Source organism: Brassica napus, chromosome C7 (genome assembly GCF_020379485.1).
Source record: "Brassica napus cultivar Da-Ae chromosome C7, Da-Ae, whole genome shotgun sequence".
Lineage (NCBI taxonomy): Eukaryota > Viridiplantae > Streptophyta > Magnoliopsida > Brassicales > Brassicaceae > Brassica > Brassica napus.
In genome coordinates this window covers 53,406,717-53,425,098 of record NC_063450.1, presented here as the reverse complement: position 1 = coordinate 53,425,098, position 18,382 = coordinate 53,406,717, and the positions used below count along the sequence as shown (strand labels likewise).

General features: G+C 36.8%; 4 protein-coding genes across 4 annotated transcripts; 3 read left to right on the top strand and 1 right to left on the bottom strand.

Annotated features, from left to right (window-relative positions):
* Positions 1 to 1,782: 1,782 nt before the first annotated feature.
* Positions 1,783 to 3,268, top strand: LOC111207806 (probable ribosome-binding factor A, chloroplastic). The gene is made up of 3 exons (XM_022706178.2): positions 1,783 to 2,182; positions 2,412 to 2,585; positions 2,741 to 3,268. The coding sequence occupies exons 1-3, from the start codon at positions 1,838 to 1,840 to the stop codon at positions 2,870 to 2,872; spliced, it is 651 nt and encodes a 216-aa protein (XP_022561899.1). The 5' UTR covers positions 1,783 to 1,837; the 3' UTR covers positions 2,873 to 3,268.
* A 185-nt stretch (positions 3,269 to 3,453) lies between these two features.
* On the top strand, positions 3,454 to 4,876 carry LOC106428781 (V-type proton ATPase subunit c1). Its single transcript, XM_013869533.3, has 3 exons — positions 3,454 to 3,694; positions 4,103 to 4,388; positions 4,474 to 4,876. Exons 1-3 carry the CDS (start codon positions 3,619 to 3,621, stop codon positions 4,604 to 4,606), a joined length of 495 nt encoding a protein of 164 aa, XP_013724987.1. The 5' UTR covers positions 3,454 to 3,618; the 3' UTR covers positions 4,607 to 4,876.
* Positions 4,877 to 9,815: 4,939 nt separating this feature from the next.
* On the top strand, positions 9,816 to 12,552 carry LOC111207913 (arginine decarboxylase 2). Its single transcript, XM_022706483.2, has one exon. It carries the CDS (start codon positions 10,251 to 10,253, stop codon positions 12,303 to 12,305), a length of 2,055 nt encoding a protein of 684 aa, XP_022562204.1. The 5' UTR covers positions 9,816 to 10,250; the 3' UTR covers positions 12,306 to 12,552.
* A 3,236-nt stretch (positions 12,553 to 15,788) lies between these two features.
* Positions 15,789 to 17,430, bottom strand: LOC111207409 (NADH dehydrogenase [ubiquinone] 1 beta subcomplex subunit 9). The gene is made up of 6 exons (XM_022705412.2): positions 17,191 to 17,430; positions 17,036 to 17,077; positions 16,499 to 16,580; positions 16,326 to 16,381; positions 16,159 to 16,235; positions 15,789 to 16,016 (listed from the first exon to the last, which is right to left on the bottom strand). The coding sequence occupies exons 1-5, from the start codon at positions 17,320 to 17,322 to the stop codon at positions 16,194 to 16,196; spliced, it is 354 nt and encodes a 117-aa protein (XP_022561133.1). The 5' UTR covers positions 17,323 to 17,430; the 3' UTR covers positions 15,789 to 16,016; positions 16,159 to 16,193.
* Between the last annotated feature and the right edge of the window lie 952 nt (positions 17,431 to 18,382).

Genomic DNA, 18,382 nt, shown 5'->3' with positions numbered 1-18,382 from the left:
GTACAATTATTGTATTTTGAAGATAAGACTATGAATTGATTTCAATGGATATTTCTAACTATAATAAACAAAAACATCTGATTTATATAACCAATAAAAAAATCTATAAGCCAATAACATATTCGAAATTTAATTGTTTACTCATTTAAGATCCAGAAACATGAATATATTATTGATAATAGACATAAGAAATAAATAAGTATCTTTTGATCAAAAAAAACATCTAAATTAAAAACTTAGTCTTTCTTTCTAATCTATATCATTAGATATTTTAATTGTAGAATGAAATTAGTCACACTATACAAAGAAAACATAATCAAACTCTAATTGTCATATGCTTTTCTGTCAAACTAATGTATTAAGTGAAAAGAGTTGTAGATTTAGATGTTTATTGTAAATTACGTTGTAAATATTTAAATTTTATATTCTTTTATTATGACTGATTATTTTATTTTTATGTAGAATTTTATTGGAGATTTGATAAAATTTAATGATTTAATCATATATCTTCTAAAGTCAAAATGTAAATGTTTTAAATATCTTGAATTTTACAAGCAAAAATAAGAAAAATGAATAAATGTAGTTTAGTTTCTTTTGATATAGCATGATTGAAAGAAAAATGATGCTTTAGAAAAATTGGTTGCGGAAATCATCTAAAACACTTAACAATTGTATATACTCTAAAATATAAACCTAGCAACAATAAAACAAGTCTTAGATGAAAGATTGAAAATTTCTTTATAACCTAAGCTTTCATATTATTTTTCTTTTTTCTTAAAGTGTTTCCTTCCTCATGATGTAAAATCTTTACTATTTCATGCAAATTAAAGTATGACTAATCACAGGCTCTGAAAGTCCATCTTCATACTTATGTATGACTATTCACATTATTAAAACTAAATTAATGCTATTTCAAATCACAAAAACCAAACGCTTACTACATTCGAGATCAACATCATCAAGCTTGTTTTTCAGACAAATTCAGTTTACAAAGTTCTAATTTTGATTTATTCAATTTTGCATTGTTTGAATCATGATCGCAATGATCTCCTTTGAAACAATTTTGTTTGATAAACTCTGCATTATATTAAATCAAAAAATTTGAATGATTAGATAAGCAACCCAATTTTTCAGATATCTGATTCATGCATGTTGTATATCTTTCGAAAGATGTCTTATTAACTGTTTTATAAGTTTATTAGCTCATTAAAAGTTGAAAAGCAAGCTGTCATTATTACTCACGACTACAGCATAGACACGCCGAGCTCTGAGGAACTGATATCGAATATGATGAGTGTTGATGACGTTAGGGATTACATTGGATGCTGAAAAAAAAACATTTGGGAATTGATTCTAGAAGTTTCTACTATGCGTGCTTCACCGGTATTATCCTGTGAAGCCCACAAAGGATAAAGTAAAGAGGATAAAGTAAAGAGAAGAGGAGGATAGTTTATTGATGATGGTCTTGTTGGTGGGATTAACAATATTGAAGATGGTTGGGTTCGATGCGCATGTGATATAATTTTGGGTACTAATGGAGTGTATGATGACGAAAATCTTGTTGAATTTTTTGACCTTATTGCTGCATTATTATTGTGAGTCTGGGATTGACAAGGAGTTGTAATTGTCTGATACATCTTTCAAAGGTCTTTTGCTTAAATATATTCAACAATCTGGTTTAAATTCGGTTCGGTTTAATTTCGGTTATATTCGGTTTATGTGGATCAAACTCTTCCACGTCAATTGTTGTAAATTACAACTATACCCTATACTGGATAGTGTTCTTTGTTTAGGTACTTTCTTCTTTACCCTCAAGAACAGAGGAATCACTGTGGCGATGACTAACGTGCTCCACCACGCCCACCAATCTCACTTACTCTTCCCTCTCCACCCGCCAATCTCCGCCGTTCATTCCAAGACGCAGGCTTTCCACTTCCCGCAATCAATGGCTCCGGTTAACCTCCGTACGAACCTCTCCGTGCGCCGGAGGAGCGTAAAGTGTATGGCGAACCCGAGACGAGTTAAGATGGTGGCTAAACAGATAATGAGGGAGCTTTCAGATATGCTTCTAACAGACACTGTATTGCAACACGCCGTGCTGCCCGAAGCTGCACTTGGAGCCGACCGCTACCTCTCTTCTCTCACCACTATCAGCGATGTCGAGGTCTCCAATGATTTGCAGGTAATAATATAATTCATGTGGGTGAGGTAGAAAGTTAGCGTCTTTCGAAATATTTGATTCCAGAACTTTATGCCCTTTTGATTACGGACCAATTAGTTGTTGACATAAGCTGATTCATATGATGTGTGTTTGTGATTCATGGTCACGGTTTGTTGTTGCAAGTTGTGCATGTGGGATGTTACTTAGAGAGATGTTAAAGGATGAAATGGTTTGTTTTTGGGTTTTGTAGATTGTGAAAGTATATGTATCCGTGTTTGGAGATGATAGAGGGAAAGACGTTGCAATTGCGGGCTTGAAATCGAAAGCTAAATACGTTAGGAGTGAGCTCGGGAAGAGAATGAAGTTGAGATTGACGCCTGAGGTCAGGTTTATTGAGGATGAATCCATGGAAAGAGGAAGCAGGGTAAGCTTTCTCATATATCTTCCATTATTAGTAAAGGAAGAAGCTCTCATGTTTTGGTTGCTAGTTGTTACTAGTCAGTCAAGTAACTGTCTCATGTTTTGTCTAATATTCGTTTAATAACCATCTCAAGAGACTCAAACTGGAGATTGTTTCAGGTGATAGCAATACTAGACAAAATAAAAGCTGAGAAAGGAAGCGAAGGAGGGTCAGAAACATCTGATTCACCAGAGGATGATCAAGATTGGGGAGAGGATGACCCCGACGACGACATCATCTATGTAAAGTAAATGGTCTGAAGCAAGTTTTAGCACCAAACACGAGTGCATATTACTCTGTTAACACTCGGTTTCAGTCATAATATGTTCAACTCATCTAGGAGAGATCATGTAACAGAGTTCATATTTTGTGTGAAGTTTAGACAAGAGTATAACGAAGATGTTGATGGCACGGAACTGAGAATCAAAGAAGATGAGTGAGTACCAATGACAGTTTAGCTCACATGGCTCCTTCCTCAGTAAGGATCCTGAAAGTTTATTTGGTACATGACTCGCATCTCTCAAACGAAATGTTAATCTTATTGCATTTTTGGATTAAAGAGTGTAACAATGTGGTCATAAGCCATTGTCTCTGCTTCTGCTGTAATGTGCGTCTTTCTTGTTCTGCTAGTAGAAGTTTTAGACCGATTTGAATTTCTTTCAAGAAATTCAAAGTCGTACCAAAACTAAACCAAACGCAATGTAAACCGGATTGGAAAATGTTGAGATATTTAAAAGTGGGTTTAAGTGAATCACAATTAGGCCCAGGCCCAGGCCCAGAGTGACGTGGTCGTCTCTCTGTGAAAGATCAAGCTGCACGTTGTTCCCTTCCACTCATCTGAGAAAAAAAACAAAACAATAATAAATAAATAAATAAATAAAAAATCAGAGCGATATATCCAATTCCACATCTCTCTCTCTCTCTCTCTCTCTCTCTCCTCGCCAGATTTCAATCATCGTCCTGATCTCATCCTCAGATCCAAATCGCAAGCTTCGACATGTCTACCTTCAGCGGCGATGAAACAGCTCCCTTCTTCGGCTTCCTCGGCGCTGCAGCCGCACTCGTCTTCTCCTGTAATTCCTTTTTTTCCCTACTCGCATTGTTTTGATCTGCATCGTTGTTCGTGATCGTCTTTCTGGAATCTTTAGGTTCGATCTGCATCCGTAAACATATGAATGTGTGATTTTGTTAGATATGTTTTGCATTTGACCTTGGATCCGAATTCTTATCTAGCTGAAGATCTGCGAAGAGATTCATTTCGATTTTGTTGTGCATTCCTTGAAATTTGGAACCCAGCGTGTGCTTCATCGAGTAGCTATTGGATCTTGATTAGCGTTTGACCTGTTGTAAATCTGAGATGAGATGAGATGAGATTCAATTTTGTTGTGTTCTTTAATTGAGTATAGGAAGGAAACTATAGTTAAGGCTAATCTTGTGGGATCTTATGAGAATTGTTTTATATTTTGACATTATGTTAATAGGTATGGGAGCTGCTTATGGAACCGCAAAGAGTGGTGTTGGTGTGGCGTCCATGGGAGTCATGAGGCCCGAGCTGGTGATGAAGTCCATTGTCCCCGTTGTTATGGCTGGTGTGTTGGGTATTTACGGTTTGATTATTGCTGTTATCATCAGTACCGGGATTAACCCCAAGGCCAAGTCTTACTACCTCTTTGATGGATACGCTCACCTCTCCTCCGGTCTTGCTTGTGGTCTTGCTGGTCTTTCTGCTGGTATGGCCATTGGTATTGTCGGTGATGCCGGTGTCAGGTTTGTCATTCTCTACAAAACTTTACAAATGAATGTGTATGCAACATTGGTGTTTGACTTGTTCATTTGCAATATTATGTTTCAGGGCAAATGCTCAGCAGCCTAAGCTCTTTGTCGGGATGATTCTTATCCTTATCTTCGCAGAAGCGCTTGCTCTTTACGGGCTTATTGTTGGAATCATCCTCTCCTCAAGAGCTGGCCAGTCTAGAGCTGAATGAGAATGTAACCCCACAAGATTTTCCCCCGAAGGTACTTTATTTTCTGTGTGTGTTTTGTTATATCGTTCTTTAGTATGTATCATTGGGAAACTAAAAAAATTATTGGACGCTCTCCCATTTCTCTCTCGGTGGTTGCTCTCCGATGTAGGGATCTTTATTATTTGGTTCTGTAATAAAGAGCTCTGATGGAGCTTGGTATGTTTTTTGTATTCTTGTATTGTCCTGGGGAAGTTAAATACATTTATTTGTAAAGAAGTTTGCTTTCTGAAACCCTGACGAGTCTCTGATTGCTTTTCCCTGGTGTTTGTTTATCAACTTTGCTGTTGTGTTTTCTTTGAAGAAGTTCCATTTGACTTTGATTTTATTTATAGTTTCTATACAATGAACATTCATTTATGCTAAAAGTTTTTGTGACCGAAGATGAAAGAGAAGTTAAGCTTTTGACATAGTTTTGATTTCTTTATCGTTTTCTTTTACACAAAAGTATAACATATCATTTTACGCGAGTGAAAATTTATCAAGGCTGCAACCTTTATTGTTAGGTCACACCACTAATTAAACATATTATATTGTTACCACTCCAAATCTTGTACCACTCAATTTCAAATAGCACCTTAAACGTAATGAGTTTATCCTTCAGACCAAAAAGCTTAAATCAATATGACAATATGTACCAAGTGATAAACTTTTAAAGTAATACTAGTAATAGTTTTCAAATAATATTTTCCCACTTTTATTCATGTGTTACTTAAAAGACTATGACGACGATTTCCAGTAGTTGGTTTAAGATGGAAGTTTTCTCATGTGATATAAATCTTTCTAGAATTGTAAACTTTCACAGCTATTTTCTAATTACGCATAAACGTGTTTAGTTGTTTAAATATATGGTTGAAGAGATGGTAGTAGCCATTTAATTCAGGGCCACAAACCAAGACTTCGCCTTTTGGATCCTCCCTTAGACTATGAAAATCCATATTTGTTGTCTTATGAATATATTATGAAAAGGGAAATGAAGCCAAATGACCCACACAAAAAATTTATAATTCACTAAATAACCAAAACTCCACCTTCTCTCCTATCTCTTTCTACCTTTTTACTACAAATCTAATTTTTTTGTATGGTTATCCCCACAAATAAGCCCTTATGAAAAAGAATTGTCTTAGATAACTTTATAATCTGATGGAATTCTCTTAGACCATGTGATGTGCTCCTTAATATCAGTGCTATGTTTGAATCTGAATATATTGTTTTACATCCTAACATATTTCTAGAGGTTTACCACATGGTCTCTTCTCTTAATTGCTCGGATAAGAGCCTGTGGTAATTCACTAATTCCTAATAAGATAAATAAGACATTAAGAAACTAACAACACACTACTTCTCTTTAGTAGTGATAAAACCACTAAGCTTTTTCTACATCACTTTGTAAGAGTAATCTATAAAAATTAGGTTTTCTACGTTAGCAGAGAGAGAAAAATTAGGTTTTCTACGTTACCAGAGAGAGAAAAATTAGGTTTTCTACATCACTTCGTTAAAGTAATATAGTATCAAATAGACCTCCTTCAAAAGGTCAAAAGTTTCTGATTTTAAGGTGGCTAATTACTTTGTATTTTTAAAGGCCACCTTATTAATTGCTATTTTGTTTTGGTTCTCTATTGCATTTTGTTTGTTTAGCCAAACAAATTTGAGATGAGTGGTCTTTTACGTGATTGTGCAGCGAATCCCTTATGCGTGAAAAATTGAAAATGAGTCAAATCTATGGACGAGAAAATCAAATACGCCGACGACTGTCATATTTGATAAATACCAAAGCATTGAACATAAACTAAGGTTAGGAAAACATATTTTCGGTGCGCAAAACAAAAAAAAAAGAAAAGAAAAGAAAAATATATTTTCATAGAATGATTTGTTCACTTAATATAGAAGTGGACTAAATTTTCTCATCGATTCTATAGGTTTTGAATATATACTAATCCTAAAAACATTTCTATAAAGTAACGATATGATTAATTAAACCCCCCCCCTCCCCCCCCCCCCCCCCCCCCCCCCCTCCAAATGTAAAACGATAGAAACTACAAATGGTTTGAACTTCGAACATATAAAAAGGTTGTCCGTTATTGATCCAAAACGCCTTTAGGTATTACCATATAGTAGTAATTAAAATTGGAGTTATGTACACCGGACGATTTACATTACCAACACAATCCGCTTCAAATGTTGTTTGTGTATGGCATGAAATTAAATAGTTTTGTTGATACCATACCTGGTTAGAACCTTTCAAAAAGAAAAGTTGTTCAGAAACTTCAGATGAATTCATATATGATAAGATAAATAGAATAAATAGGGTAAACATAAAACAAGAAGGCTGGATTTAGTTAGCCGGGTTGGACACGGCACATTAGAATGCAGTATCGAGAGTATCAAAGTCTTTTGCGTAGCCTTAATATGACCATCACAACCACATGACAATGAATCTCCAAATCACACGTCACGTAATTAAGAGCTATATCTTTCGTACGATGGCCGATGGGATATTGGGATGTACTACCACACTTTAAAGATTATACAGTATAATGTATATGACTCATTACGAATATCATTAAATTGAGGATAACGCGAATATTTTTGAAATAGAATAGTGGTATGAAAGATGAATTGAAAGAGCACTATTTACGATAGCCACAAGAGTTAGTGGTGTACGTGTGGCGTCCGCGTTCAGTAAGCGGCCGTTAACGCGTTTCCTTTTCCTCGTTCTACTGCATATTCCAAGTGTAAGTTGCTCAAATTCAGATTCAGATGCTCATCTGCTCGTAGTTGCTCATGATAAAACAGAAAAGTATTATGGTTTTAATATTTGGTTCATACTTCAGATATGTTGTATATATAGTGTTTTTGCGTTTGCAAAATTATTCACGTGGATATACAAAAAAATACGATACAATTACAAACACTTTAGAAAGAGGAGGTTGAAGAGCATTGAAGTAATACACAATTATAAGGAATGGGATGACTTTAATTAGAAAATCAGAAAATTTAATAGCATTCATCCGCCCACTGCGATACATCAATGTCCCGTTACTTATTAGTCTCTTGACAGCATTCGCTAAATTAAATGTAAATTTGAATCATTACACCAGATTCACTGCGACAACTAAACAATTAAAGTTGCGCAAATAAAAAACACACAACTCACTCCTTGAAAACACAGCAGAAATCTCATTCAGTCATTTGATTATTCTAGATACTCCATCTGTTTCATTAAAAAATATCACTTAAACACATTTCACTTATATTTTGAAAATGAGTGATTAATATGCATTTATATTTTCATTATATCTATTTTAGTAGTAGCATTTCAGATCATTGTATTTTACAATTAATATTTAGCTGAAAGTATAAAGCATATTGAAATTTTAAAAAGATAATTTTGAGTGATAAGAAAAAAAATATTTTTTCATAGTAATTTCAAGAAAATTTATATATTGAATTGGTGACTTTTGTTAAAAAAAGAAGAAGAAGAATTGGCGATGTAAAAGCAGGATTAACCTGGGGTTCTTAAGATAAGGTTTTTATCTTTAAAGAAACATTTTCTTAATTTCAGATAAAAACCTAATTTTTATTTTTCTTAGAGAATAAAATGTCCACTCAACACCAAAATAAATCGATTGGACGAAGACTATTATATTATTATACTGCTGACAAATTTATTTACATGCTTCCAAATAAAGCATGGTCCGTTAGCAAAGAGGAAACTTCATAACACAGCTACTCCCCCACGTAAGACCACCACGCGGCGACTCGTAACTGAGTGGCCGTGCCAAAAGGGAACCTTGTTCCATAAATTTGAAATTGTTTTTCTTTGGTCAATTATATTGTCTATTTATTTCTAATCTTTCTTTATAGGAACTGTATCATTGATAACATGGAAACTTTTATGAAGCGATAAATAAATACCTGTTTTGTATTTTTTTAAATAAACACTATTACGTACGAATATAATTTGTTAGAAAAATGTAAAAATATATGCACCCCTATACCAATTATTTGCTATGTGTCAGAGTGTTACCTACACCACAAAGCAAAGACACAACGGTCGGATCCAATCTCATTGCGAGTTCTAATTTATAAAACACACGTTGCTTTTACCAATTTAGTTATTTTAATAAAGACTAGTGACAGAAAAAAAATCGTAAAGACTTTATCAATCTAACATAAGCTTTTACCAAAAAAAAACATTTTCAATGTACGAGCACAAAGTGAGCTGCAAGAAAGATTATTAATTTTAAAAGTGAATAAAGATGATTTGTAAATTAAAATCAGATGTTATTAAACAAAAAAAGATGTTATTCAAATAATCGAAAGAAATTTATTTTCACTTCCACCTGTTGTCCAGTAATAGTCGTCCAAGATCATTATAAGATTATAGTTGTTATTGTCTTCTAGACATTCTCCAAAACTGTATCCAAAATCTTTCACATTAAAATTCTACTAAACGTTACTCTATGATCCTTCTTATTTAATATAATAGATTTAAAAAAGTTTTATTAAAATGATCGTAGATATAATGAATCTTCTCGATTTATTCCTAACATTGTCACAAAAAACCTTGAAACGTATTTTGAATTTTGTATGAATATATTAATTTGGTTATCAATGCAAAATGTTCAAAAGGAACACATAATCCAAGGAATTGTGTGGTACATGCAATGTGAATAAAAACTTGGACCAATGGAGTTCACAAACTTGGACCAATGGAGAAGAAACAATCAATATGTAAATAAATATATTTGTACGGTTGTTTTACTCTTTTTTTACAATTGATACGTGAAGTTCATTCCACGGAATGGCATAACCGTAACAATTGTGTAGACCAGCAAGATATACGATCAAATCGAAAATTTTATCTAAATATACTTAGAAAAACACGATTGGTTTTTTTTTTTTTTCTGAACGCAAAACACCATTGGGTTAATATGTAAAAACAGCACCTGAATAATCACTGACGTAGTCTCAGAGTCGCGTAGGGAAACTAAAACCTAAGGTAAGATTTTTTTTGCAGTTTCTTTATTTAGTGAAAAAGTAAAAAAAAAAAAAAAAGGCGAAAAAGAGAAAAAGAGAAATGGGCCCCATGGGCCGAATCCAACTTACCTCAGTCATCACCTGCTCCCGACTAGGCTTCTCCTCCTATATAAACAATACCACTTCCCCTTCATCAATCTCACACCCTTCTCCCTCACTTTCCGCTCTGTTTCTCTTTGCATTTTCCCCGAGAAACTTCACATTCTCGTCCCCCTTCTCTCCATATAAATCAATTATCTCTCTCTCTGCATGGTCGGGGAATAGAATCTGTTGTTTCTCAAATTCGTAAAAAAATCTCTTTCTCAATTTAAAGTCTCCACCTTTCTTCTGAAACATTCACCGTGGAGATTCTCGGATCAGGTCGGGCTGCTCGAGGTGGGTTTCACGGCGGCGACAGATACATCTTCTGCCTTCTCCTGAGGGGGTAGCCGAGGCTCCGGCCTCGGCGGTTTTCAAACCCCTTACCTTCACAACATCTGGTAATAAACAAAAAAAAATCAAACCTTTCCTTATATTCGTCAAAAACAGAGTGTCGAAGAAAAAAAAAACAGAGTGTTGAAGAAAGATGCCTGCTTTAGCTTGCGTCGACAGCTACGCCGCCGACGTGTTCATCCCACCGTCACCACAACCTTCCGCCGCCGTCGACACGTGGAGCCCCTCTCTCTCCTCCTCTCTCTACCGCATCGACGGATGGGGAGCTCCTTACTTCTCCGCCAACTCCTCCGGCAACATCTCCGTTCGTCCTCACGGCTCCAACACTCTCCCTCACCAAGACATCGATCTGTTGAAACTCGTCACGAAAGTAACGGATCCGAAACAAACCGGCGGTTTGGGATTACAGCTCCCGGTTATCGTCCGGTTCCCCGACGTGCTTAAAAACCGCCTCGAGTGTCTCCAGTCCGCGTTCGATTTCGCGGTACAGAGCCAAGGGTACGAGTCTCATTACCAAGGAGTGTACCCCGTGAAATGCAATCAAGACCGGTTCGTCGTAGAGGACATTGTGAGATTCGGATCTCAATTCCGGTTCGGTTTAGAAGCTGGCTCTAAACCGGAGATCCTCCTCGCTATGAGTTGTTTATGTAAAGGTAACAACGAAGCCTTCCTTATATGTAACGGCTTCAAAGACGCTGAGTATGTCTCGTTAGCTTTGCTTGGGAGGAAGCTAGCGTTGAAGACTGTGATTGTGTTGGAGCAAGAAGAGGAGCTCGATCTTGTTATCGACCTTAGCCACAAGATGAACGTGAGGCCTGTGATTGGTTTACGAGCCAAGCTGAGGACTAAACACTCTGGTCACTTCGGTTCGACTTCTGGTGAGAAGGGGAAGTTCGGGTTAACTACCACTCAGATAGTTCGTGTGGTGAGGAAGCTTCGTGAAGCTTGTATGCTTGACTGTCTCCAGCTTTTGCATTTCCACATCGGCTCGCAGATCCCATCTACTTCGTTGCTATCTGATGGTGTCTCCGAAGCTGCTCAGCTCTACTGTGAGCTTGTCCGTCTAGGCGCGAACATGAAGGTTATAGACATCGGTGGCGGGTTGGGGATTGACTACGACGGGTCTAAGTCCGGAGAGAGTGATCTCTCTGTGGCTTATACCCTCGAGGAGTACGCTGAAGCTGTTGTAGCGTCGGTTCGGTTTGTATGCGAGAGGAGGGCAGTGAAGCATCCTGTGATATGCAGCGAGAGTGGGAGAGCTATCGTCTCTCATCACTCGGTGTTGATCTTTGAAGCTGTCTCAACGGTTAATCATCAAGCTGATCGTGATGATATTCAGTTCCTGCTCGAAGGTGGTGATTACGAGGAGATGTACTCTGCTGTGATGCGTGGGGATCAAGAAAGGTGTTTACTTTACGTTGACAAGCTGAAGCAGAGATGTGTTGAAGGCTTTAAAGATGGTGTTTTGAGCATTGAGCAGTTAGCTTCCGTTGATGGGTTATGCGAATGGGTTTTAAAAGCTATCGGCGGGTCGGATCCGGTTCAGACTTACAATATCAACTTATCTGTTTTCACTTCGGTTCCTGATCTTTGGGGGATTGAGCAGCTGTTTCCTATAGTCCCCATCCATAAGCTCGACCAGAGGCCCGGGACACGTGGCGTCTTGTCGGATTTGACGTGTGATAGTGACGGGAAGATTGATAAGTTCATAGGCGGCGAGTCCACCTTGCCGTTGCATGAGCTGGAGAGTGGTGGTGGGAGGTACTTCTTGGGGATGTTTCTTGGAGGGGCTTACGAGGAGGCGCTTGGTGGAGTTCATAATTTGTTTGGTGGGCCGAGTGTTGTGCGTGTCTTGCAGAGTGATGGGCCTCATGGCTTTGCGGTGACTAGAGCCGTGCCTGGACAGTCCTCTGCTGATGTTCTTAGAGGAATGCAGCATGAGCCTGAGATGATGTTTGAGACGTTGAAGCACCGAGCAGAGGAAGTTATGCATACCAAAGGTTGTGGTGAAGGAGAAGATGTTGATGAGTTTGGTAATGTCGCCGCCTGTCTTGACCGTTCGTTCCATAACATGCCATATCTAGCGACCGAGGAGGTATTGTCTATGAGCAACTCTCTTTCGGATGCGGTCAGTAACCTTGGCTTTTACTACTGTGATGAAGACGGGTTTGATTACCTCTCTGCATGAGGAAAGGTGGTCGTGTGTGGTTTGTTGTTGGATTCTTGTGTTAATCTTATGTTTCTTTTAATAAAGTAGTAAAATAATCACAATGATGAGATCCATCGTTGTCTTTTCAGGTTTTTAATTAGAGGATCTGAATAAAAGTACTTTTGTGAAATTCGGATCTTTGTAATGTTATTTGATGTTTGAAATGTAACGTTCTTGTTTCATTTAATAAATATAAGTGTATGCGTAGTGCTACAAGTTCTTTTCATTATTATACAAGAGTTCAAAGAAATGGCAGAGACTTTTGTTTAGTAGTCCTTTATTACATACACACGTTTCATTTGTTTAGTAGTCCTTGTATCAGTTACGTATCGCCACATCTTGAAGACATGAACGGCGACGTGGGCGATTGTGAGTAAAAGAGAGAGTGAGACAACACACACACATTACATATGCTAGATTATGACATGTATGTGTTGCTACTGACTCACTTCTTTATTGATCGGAAGCGGTTCAGTGAACAACTGATGGTAGATATTTGTGGCTCATGTTTTGTGTGTTTTTGGTAGTTGCATCATTCAATAATCTCTTTACTCTTGATTCACTGGACCGCTTTGTGGAATATATTAAATTTTACATGAAGGTAATTTCGGGCAAAAGAATAAAAGAAAATGCATATTCGAGATAATGTGTTGTTTTCATCTTAGTTGTCTAGCTGTTGGCGATCACGCAGAAAAAACATATAATTCTCCAGAAAAGATAGATCAAACTTAAAGGTAGAAAAGTTTGATGAAGATGGTATAGTATCCTATGGTTCATGTTTATCTATTTGTAGATCATGGTGTCACTTTGTGGTGTGTGTTTGTCGGTATATTATACAATGTTGTACTTATAAACACAGGAATCATTTTTCTAAAAAGCGAGTGACAATAAGAATAAGAAATAAATTGTCGTTAGCTCTCGTATTATTTCATTCTAAACGATTTATTAAAAATCACTTGACCTTTATAGTGAAATTAATTTTTATTTCAATAAAAATGATCTAGTTATAAGAACAGACAAAATGAAGCATATATGTGAATGCGTAGAGATATCTTTTCTAGTCATCGTGATAGATGAAATGAAATTCATATTTGTTAGGAAATAAGAACCAGAAAAGAGATATTTGCATGATCAAAATGATTTACATCAGATATATAGACAATTATACTCTCAGCTCTCATATCATGTTCAACTACCCGGAGCCACACGAGAGTATAACGCAGAAGTTAGAACCATCTTGTTATTGTTAGTTATGCATCCCAATGGAAGAGGTAACCATTGCATCACAATAGTTTTTCTTTCCTTCTCTTTCTCTATTTTGTTTGTTCTTCTTTAAAACGCATAACGATGGTAGAGAAGGCAAGTATTAGTATGGATTCGAAATCAGAATTGGTTGAAGAAAAATGAAAAAGAATTGATTGTAAAGAGCAATCAAGCACATGAACATAGGGCTATATGATGTATACATCTTAACGTAGCATGTTATCACGCTATTGATAAAAAAAAGGTTATCACGCTATACGAAATGTAAAAATTGATACATCAATGTAAAATTTATTATACACATATGCATTCATTTAGCACCACATCTTTTATAGAAGATAGAATAGCACGTTTATTATATCTTTTAAAACTGCAAGCTACAAAATACCAGATTATAACTAAATATCAATTATTGCATAAACATAAGAAAAATGTAGTGCAGTTAAACGGATTATAAAGTACATTTTCTTTTATGAAAAACAACATTAATATTACATATAGCTTGTAGGTTACATACAAAATGTGATATTTTGTAGCTTGCAATAATTGATATTATGTTTATGCAATAATTGTATTATAAAAAAATCATTTTACAGAAAGATTAAAAGCTAGTAGCATCTTTACCTTCTTTTCATTTTTGTTTTATTATTGGGGTTAAGGATACAACTTCAAATTTGATTCTTAAGACAAAGGAAAGTTGTTTGTGTTTGGTGGTGCTTTGTTTGTGTTAGGATAGACAAAGAAAAGTTGTATACTTTTTGTTTGTTTGTTTGTTTTGTCGCCGATATATTATATGACATTTAACATTGATAACTGGTTATGTATATGATATATTCACTAGGTGAAAATCAACGTCCCTTCAATAAGGTGGTAAATTGTCAGAGGCTTAGATCTCTCTCCTTTAGCTCTGTCCTCTCTCCTCGATCCGACACAGAGGAAAGATGAGATGAACTTCAGTCGGAATTTCTCTAACTCCGTGTTATAGGTTTGATTTCTGGGAGTCGGTGATTTCTCTACACCGTCGTCGCCAGCTTTGGGTTCCGAGGATTGGTGGCTCCGTCAGCATCGGTTCGTCGGCTTACGTCTTCGGGAAGCGGTGGCTCTGACAGCATCGTTTTTCGCCGGCTTTTACCGGTTTCCGATCTATGCTTTTGTTCTCTCTTTGCTCAATCGACTCTCGACTTAAGACTTCATGTTCGTTGTTCTTGGATCGATCGTAGACGATTGTTTTATGGAAGCGTAGATCTGTGGTTCGTTCTTCTTCGAGGCTGCTCTAGTTGATCGGCCTCTTTAAGGATTTGATGGATTTGAGGGCGGAGTTTGCTCGCCGTTGGAGGAGGTTTCGTTTGGGTCTTTAGATTCATGGTGAGGGGTTTTTTCCGGTGTATCTTCGGTGAACACCGGTGGCTCCGGTGATGAATTTCGATACAGGGGAGATGGAGGTGTCGTCAGCACGTGTTCCTCATCGGTGAGGAGTGCAACACGTGTTTTGGTACACATAACAGGACGACACGTGCATGGGGAAAGCCTAGTGGGCTTCGGATGTTGGGTTTGTGGCCTCGGGTTTTTGGGGCGCCGGATTCGGTTTAATGTTTGTTTGGGCTTTGACCCATAACGTTTCTTTAGTTCGCCCTTTGGGCCTTTGTGATGTTTTGGTTTCTGGGTTTTTGACCCATCAATAATAATAATAGATGGAAAAAAAGAAAAAAAAAGTGGTAAATTGTCAATCTGAAATATATAATAGGCTCTGTATATGATATATTTACTAAGAGTAAATTTAAAAATAATATTGTTTTTATTATCAAGCTCTATTTTTCTTTGGCTAAAATTGCAAGAGTCTTTGGGTAGAATCCAGTCCTACTACATCTATGCTCTGAGAATATCAATTTGGGTTTGGAATAAGCATTTTTGCTAGCAAGTTGATCTTTTTGATTTCTCGACCATGGTCCTTACCAATACGGCAATACCCAAGTGTTGTGTGACGACACAAGTGTGCTGGGACCGGTCAAGATTCCAAAGTTGGATAAAGGATACACGATCTAATACCATTCCTACCTATCCAATTTTTCCGACCTATGGTTCAAGATTGGATATCCAATAGATTTGGAGTGTGTTGATACACTGCGATTTTGGACTGCTAAGGACGACAAGTTGGTAAAACAAGGACAGAAGAACAAACAATTTATGAGCCATTGTAAGTAAAACAGAACACACATTTGTTGTTTATTGATAAGTTTTCATGAACTTGCATGATTCATGATGACATGCTTGTTTTAGATATGAAGAAATATAAAACAAGTTGAAACAAGAAACAAGAGCGTCTTATTGAAACGAAACATCTTTTGAAAATCTGTCACTCAAAAGTTTCAACCTTTGAAAGTCTTGAATTTTATCTTCTGAACCATAGCCACCGGATGATGCTTCAATCTGCAATAGATAACAAACACCATCGAGACTTAGCAAATTTGTGGTTCTGCTGCGGCTTTTTATCACAGAAATGGCATAAATGAGACTGAACCGAAACTAATTTGGTAGGTTACAATGACCATCTAATAGCTATCAAACTTACCTTTATTGATGGGTATGAAAACATGAAAGATAGGTTTATGGGTTGTCTTCTTGACCATAGTTGTACACGATCTCAATCTGCATCAGTCGCAACACAAAAGAAGATCAGCACTTGTAAATAAGAGAGTGAGATCATGACATTGGAAAATGCTGAGAAGAAAAAATCACCCCAGCAGGTGGAGTCGGGTTTCTACAGAACTTCGAACCACCAGGAGCCCATGGAACTACAAATTAAAAAGTGAGTTGTTAAGTTCTTGTTCTCTCTAGCCTGAGAGGGATTTCAACAAACATGTCTTCCTATCAAACCTACCCACGATTCATTCATGGGACGAGATGCTTACCGATGTAAGGATCAGGGTGCCGCCACTTGTTGTATTCTGCTTCACCATGACCAATCAGTTTGTCGATTCTGTCAACATCCTCCTACAAGAACCCCACAATCAAAGGATCATACCAAGGAACAAAGACGATATCTTCAAATGGGTAAATACACGCAACCACTAATGTTGTTATCTAGTTAGTAGCTGGAAGAATACAGAATTTCACTATAAGCTTAAGTAGATGAAATTAACACGGAAACAATAATCATAAGCTAAATGCATCGCCAAAAAGCAAAGTTCTTTCTACATAGATGAATAGATATACACCAACTCAGCACAAGAACTATGGAACACCATTTCAAGTTTTCTCTTTTCTTGTAAGTATCCACAGCAAAAAAAGTCCCAAACTTTCTCATCAAAACACTCTATTCACATCTAAAGTCCCAAACTTTCTCATTAAAACAGTCTTACATATCTATCTTCATAGCTATAAACGTCACACTCTACCAAATTAAATCAAATCAATTTCTCAAAGATGAGAAGAGAGCAAATAAATACCACATCTTGGTTGGCGTTGAACTTCTCGCGCAGATCAGAAGCCTGAAAATGAGGAACGAAGATCAACAAACCCCCAAAACGCGAAGATCGGTCAAACGAAAGAAAGAGTCCAAAGTCCGAATCGGAGATCTGATCTGAGGAATAATTGAACTTACGTCTCGGTAGAAAATGTGACGATGAACTGCCCAATTGAGAGTATCCTTAAGGGCACGTCGATAGAGGATTCTAACCCTCTCCTTCTGCGCCGCTCGCCGCGCGAAATACGCCGCCGTTGAAACTCCGCTCATTCTCCTGCTTCCGATTGATTTCGACTCTCTACAACACTCTCTTTCTTCCTCTATCTGATTTTACTTTTACAACAGTTTGAAACCTTCTGTTCCAGTTAGAGGGAAAGGAGAAAAAAAAACTTTCAAGTGGCCCAGGGATAGGCGTTTGAATTTGGCCCATAGTTAACGGGCCTAAACCAATATACTGAAAAAGGAGAAGAAAAAAAAAGTAACTCCGTTGCCGGGACTCGAACCCGGGTCTCTCGGGTGAGAGCCGAGTATCCTGACCAGACTACAACGGATTGGTGGTTAGGGGATATTCCCTAACCTATTTAATGAATGATTTGTTCTGAGAGTTGCTTGGATTGTGAGAATCTTGTGTTTCTAGTGGATACTTTGACTTTATAATTCGTTTTACTCCATACTTTCATTAGATTTCTTGTTTTTGTGGAGATTTTTTAGGCACAAAGTACCAATTTTGTAGGATTCAATGGTTTTTTTCCTCCTTTTTCATGAAGTATTGTGAATTTGCAAGTATGATAAACAAAATATTTGGTTGATGTCATTATTAATGATTATTGGTTGGGTTTGGGGAAGATCAGAAAGAGATAGCACGTGATAAAGTACCTTTTCTCTTGAGATCTAGTATGTGAAAGAACACTTATGAAACTACTGACCAAAGGGTCCATGGAACTGTGGTCCTTCTATTGTATGTCTTTGTGTAGCAATTGATATACATTACAACTTATAGCTAGAATATTAAAGGCGGTAAATGATAATGTGATATTATGTTTGTGTTTAATCATGTTGTCCCCAGAGCCTAAACATGAATATTTTATGCTTTCCAAAAGTTATATTGTGTTGTGTGTTGTTTTGAAGAACAGTTTATCAATGTATCAAAACTTGAAAAGTTATGACTCTGAACTCTTCTTGGTTCTTTGTGAAGGAGAGAGGTCATTTTACTGTTTGCATGAGACAGAAAACTAATTCGCCATATGCTGAATATGCAAAAATAGAACTAGATTTGTAATCAGCTTTTATCTCTCTCTCTCTCTCTCTTCTAGTATAACACAATTGTTAT

Excerpts from the sequence above, each read along its gene's own strand:
- LOC111207806 (XM_022706178.2), top strand. The coding sequence starts at position 1,838 with ATGACTAACGTGCTCCACCACGCCCACCAATCTCACTTACTCTTCCCT. Across the intron at positions 2,183-2,411 it reads AGGTCTCCAATGATTTGCAG|ATTGTGAAAGTATATGTATC; the intron begins GTAATAATATAA and ends TGGGTTTTGTAG. Across the intron at positions 2,586-2,740 it reads CCATGGAAAGAGGAAGCAGG|GTGATAGCAATACTAGACAA; the intron begins GTAAGCTTTCTC and ends AGATTGTTTCAG.
- LOC106428781 (XM_013869533.3), top strand. The coding sequence starts at position 3,619 with ATGTCTACCTTCAGCGGCGATGAAACAGCTCCCTTCTTCGGCTTCCTC. Across the intron at positions 3,695-4,102 it reads AGCCGCACTCGTCTTCTCCT|GTATGGGAGCTGCTTATGGA; the intron begins GTAATTCCTTTT and ends TTATGTTAATAG. Across the intron at positions 4,389-4,473 it reads GTCGGTGATGCCGGTGTCAG|GGCAAATGCTCAGCAGCCTA; the intron begins GTTTGTCATTCT and ends ATTATGTTTCAG.
- LOC111207913 (XM_022706483.2), top strand. The coding sequence starts at position 10,251 with ATGCCTGCTTTAGCTTGCGTCGACAGCTACGCCGCCGACGTGTTCATC.
- LOC111207409 (XM_022705412.2), bottom strand. The coding sequence starts at position 17,322 with ATGAGCGGAGTTTCAACGGCGGCGTATTTCGCGCGGCGAGCGGCGCAG. Across the intron at positions 16,581-17,035 it reads TCAACGCCAACCAAGATGTG|GAGGATGTTGACAGAATCGA; the intron begins GTATTTATTTGC and ends GGGTTCTTGTAG. Across the intron at positions 16,382-16,498 it reads GCACCCTGATCCTTACATCG|TTCCATGGGCTCCTGGTGGT; the intron begins GTAAGCATCTCG and ends TTTAATTTGTAG.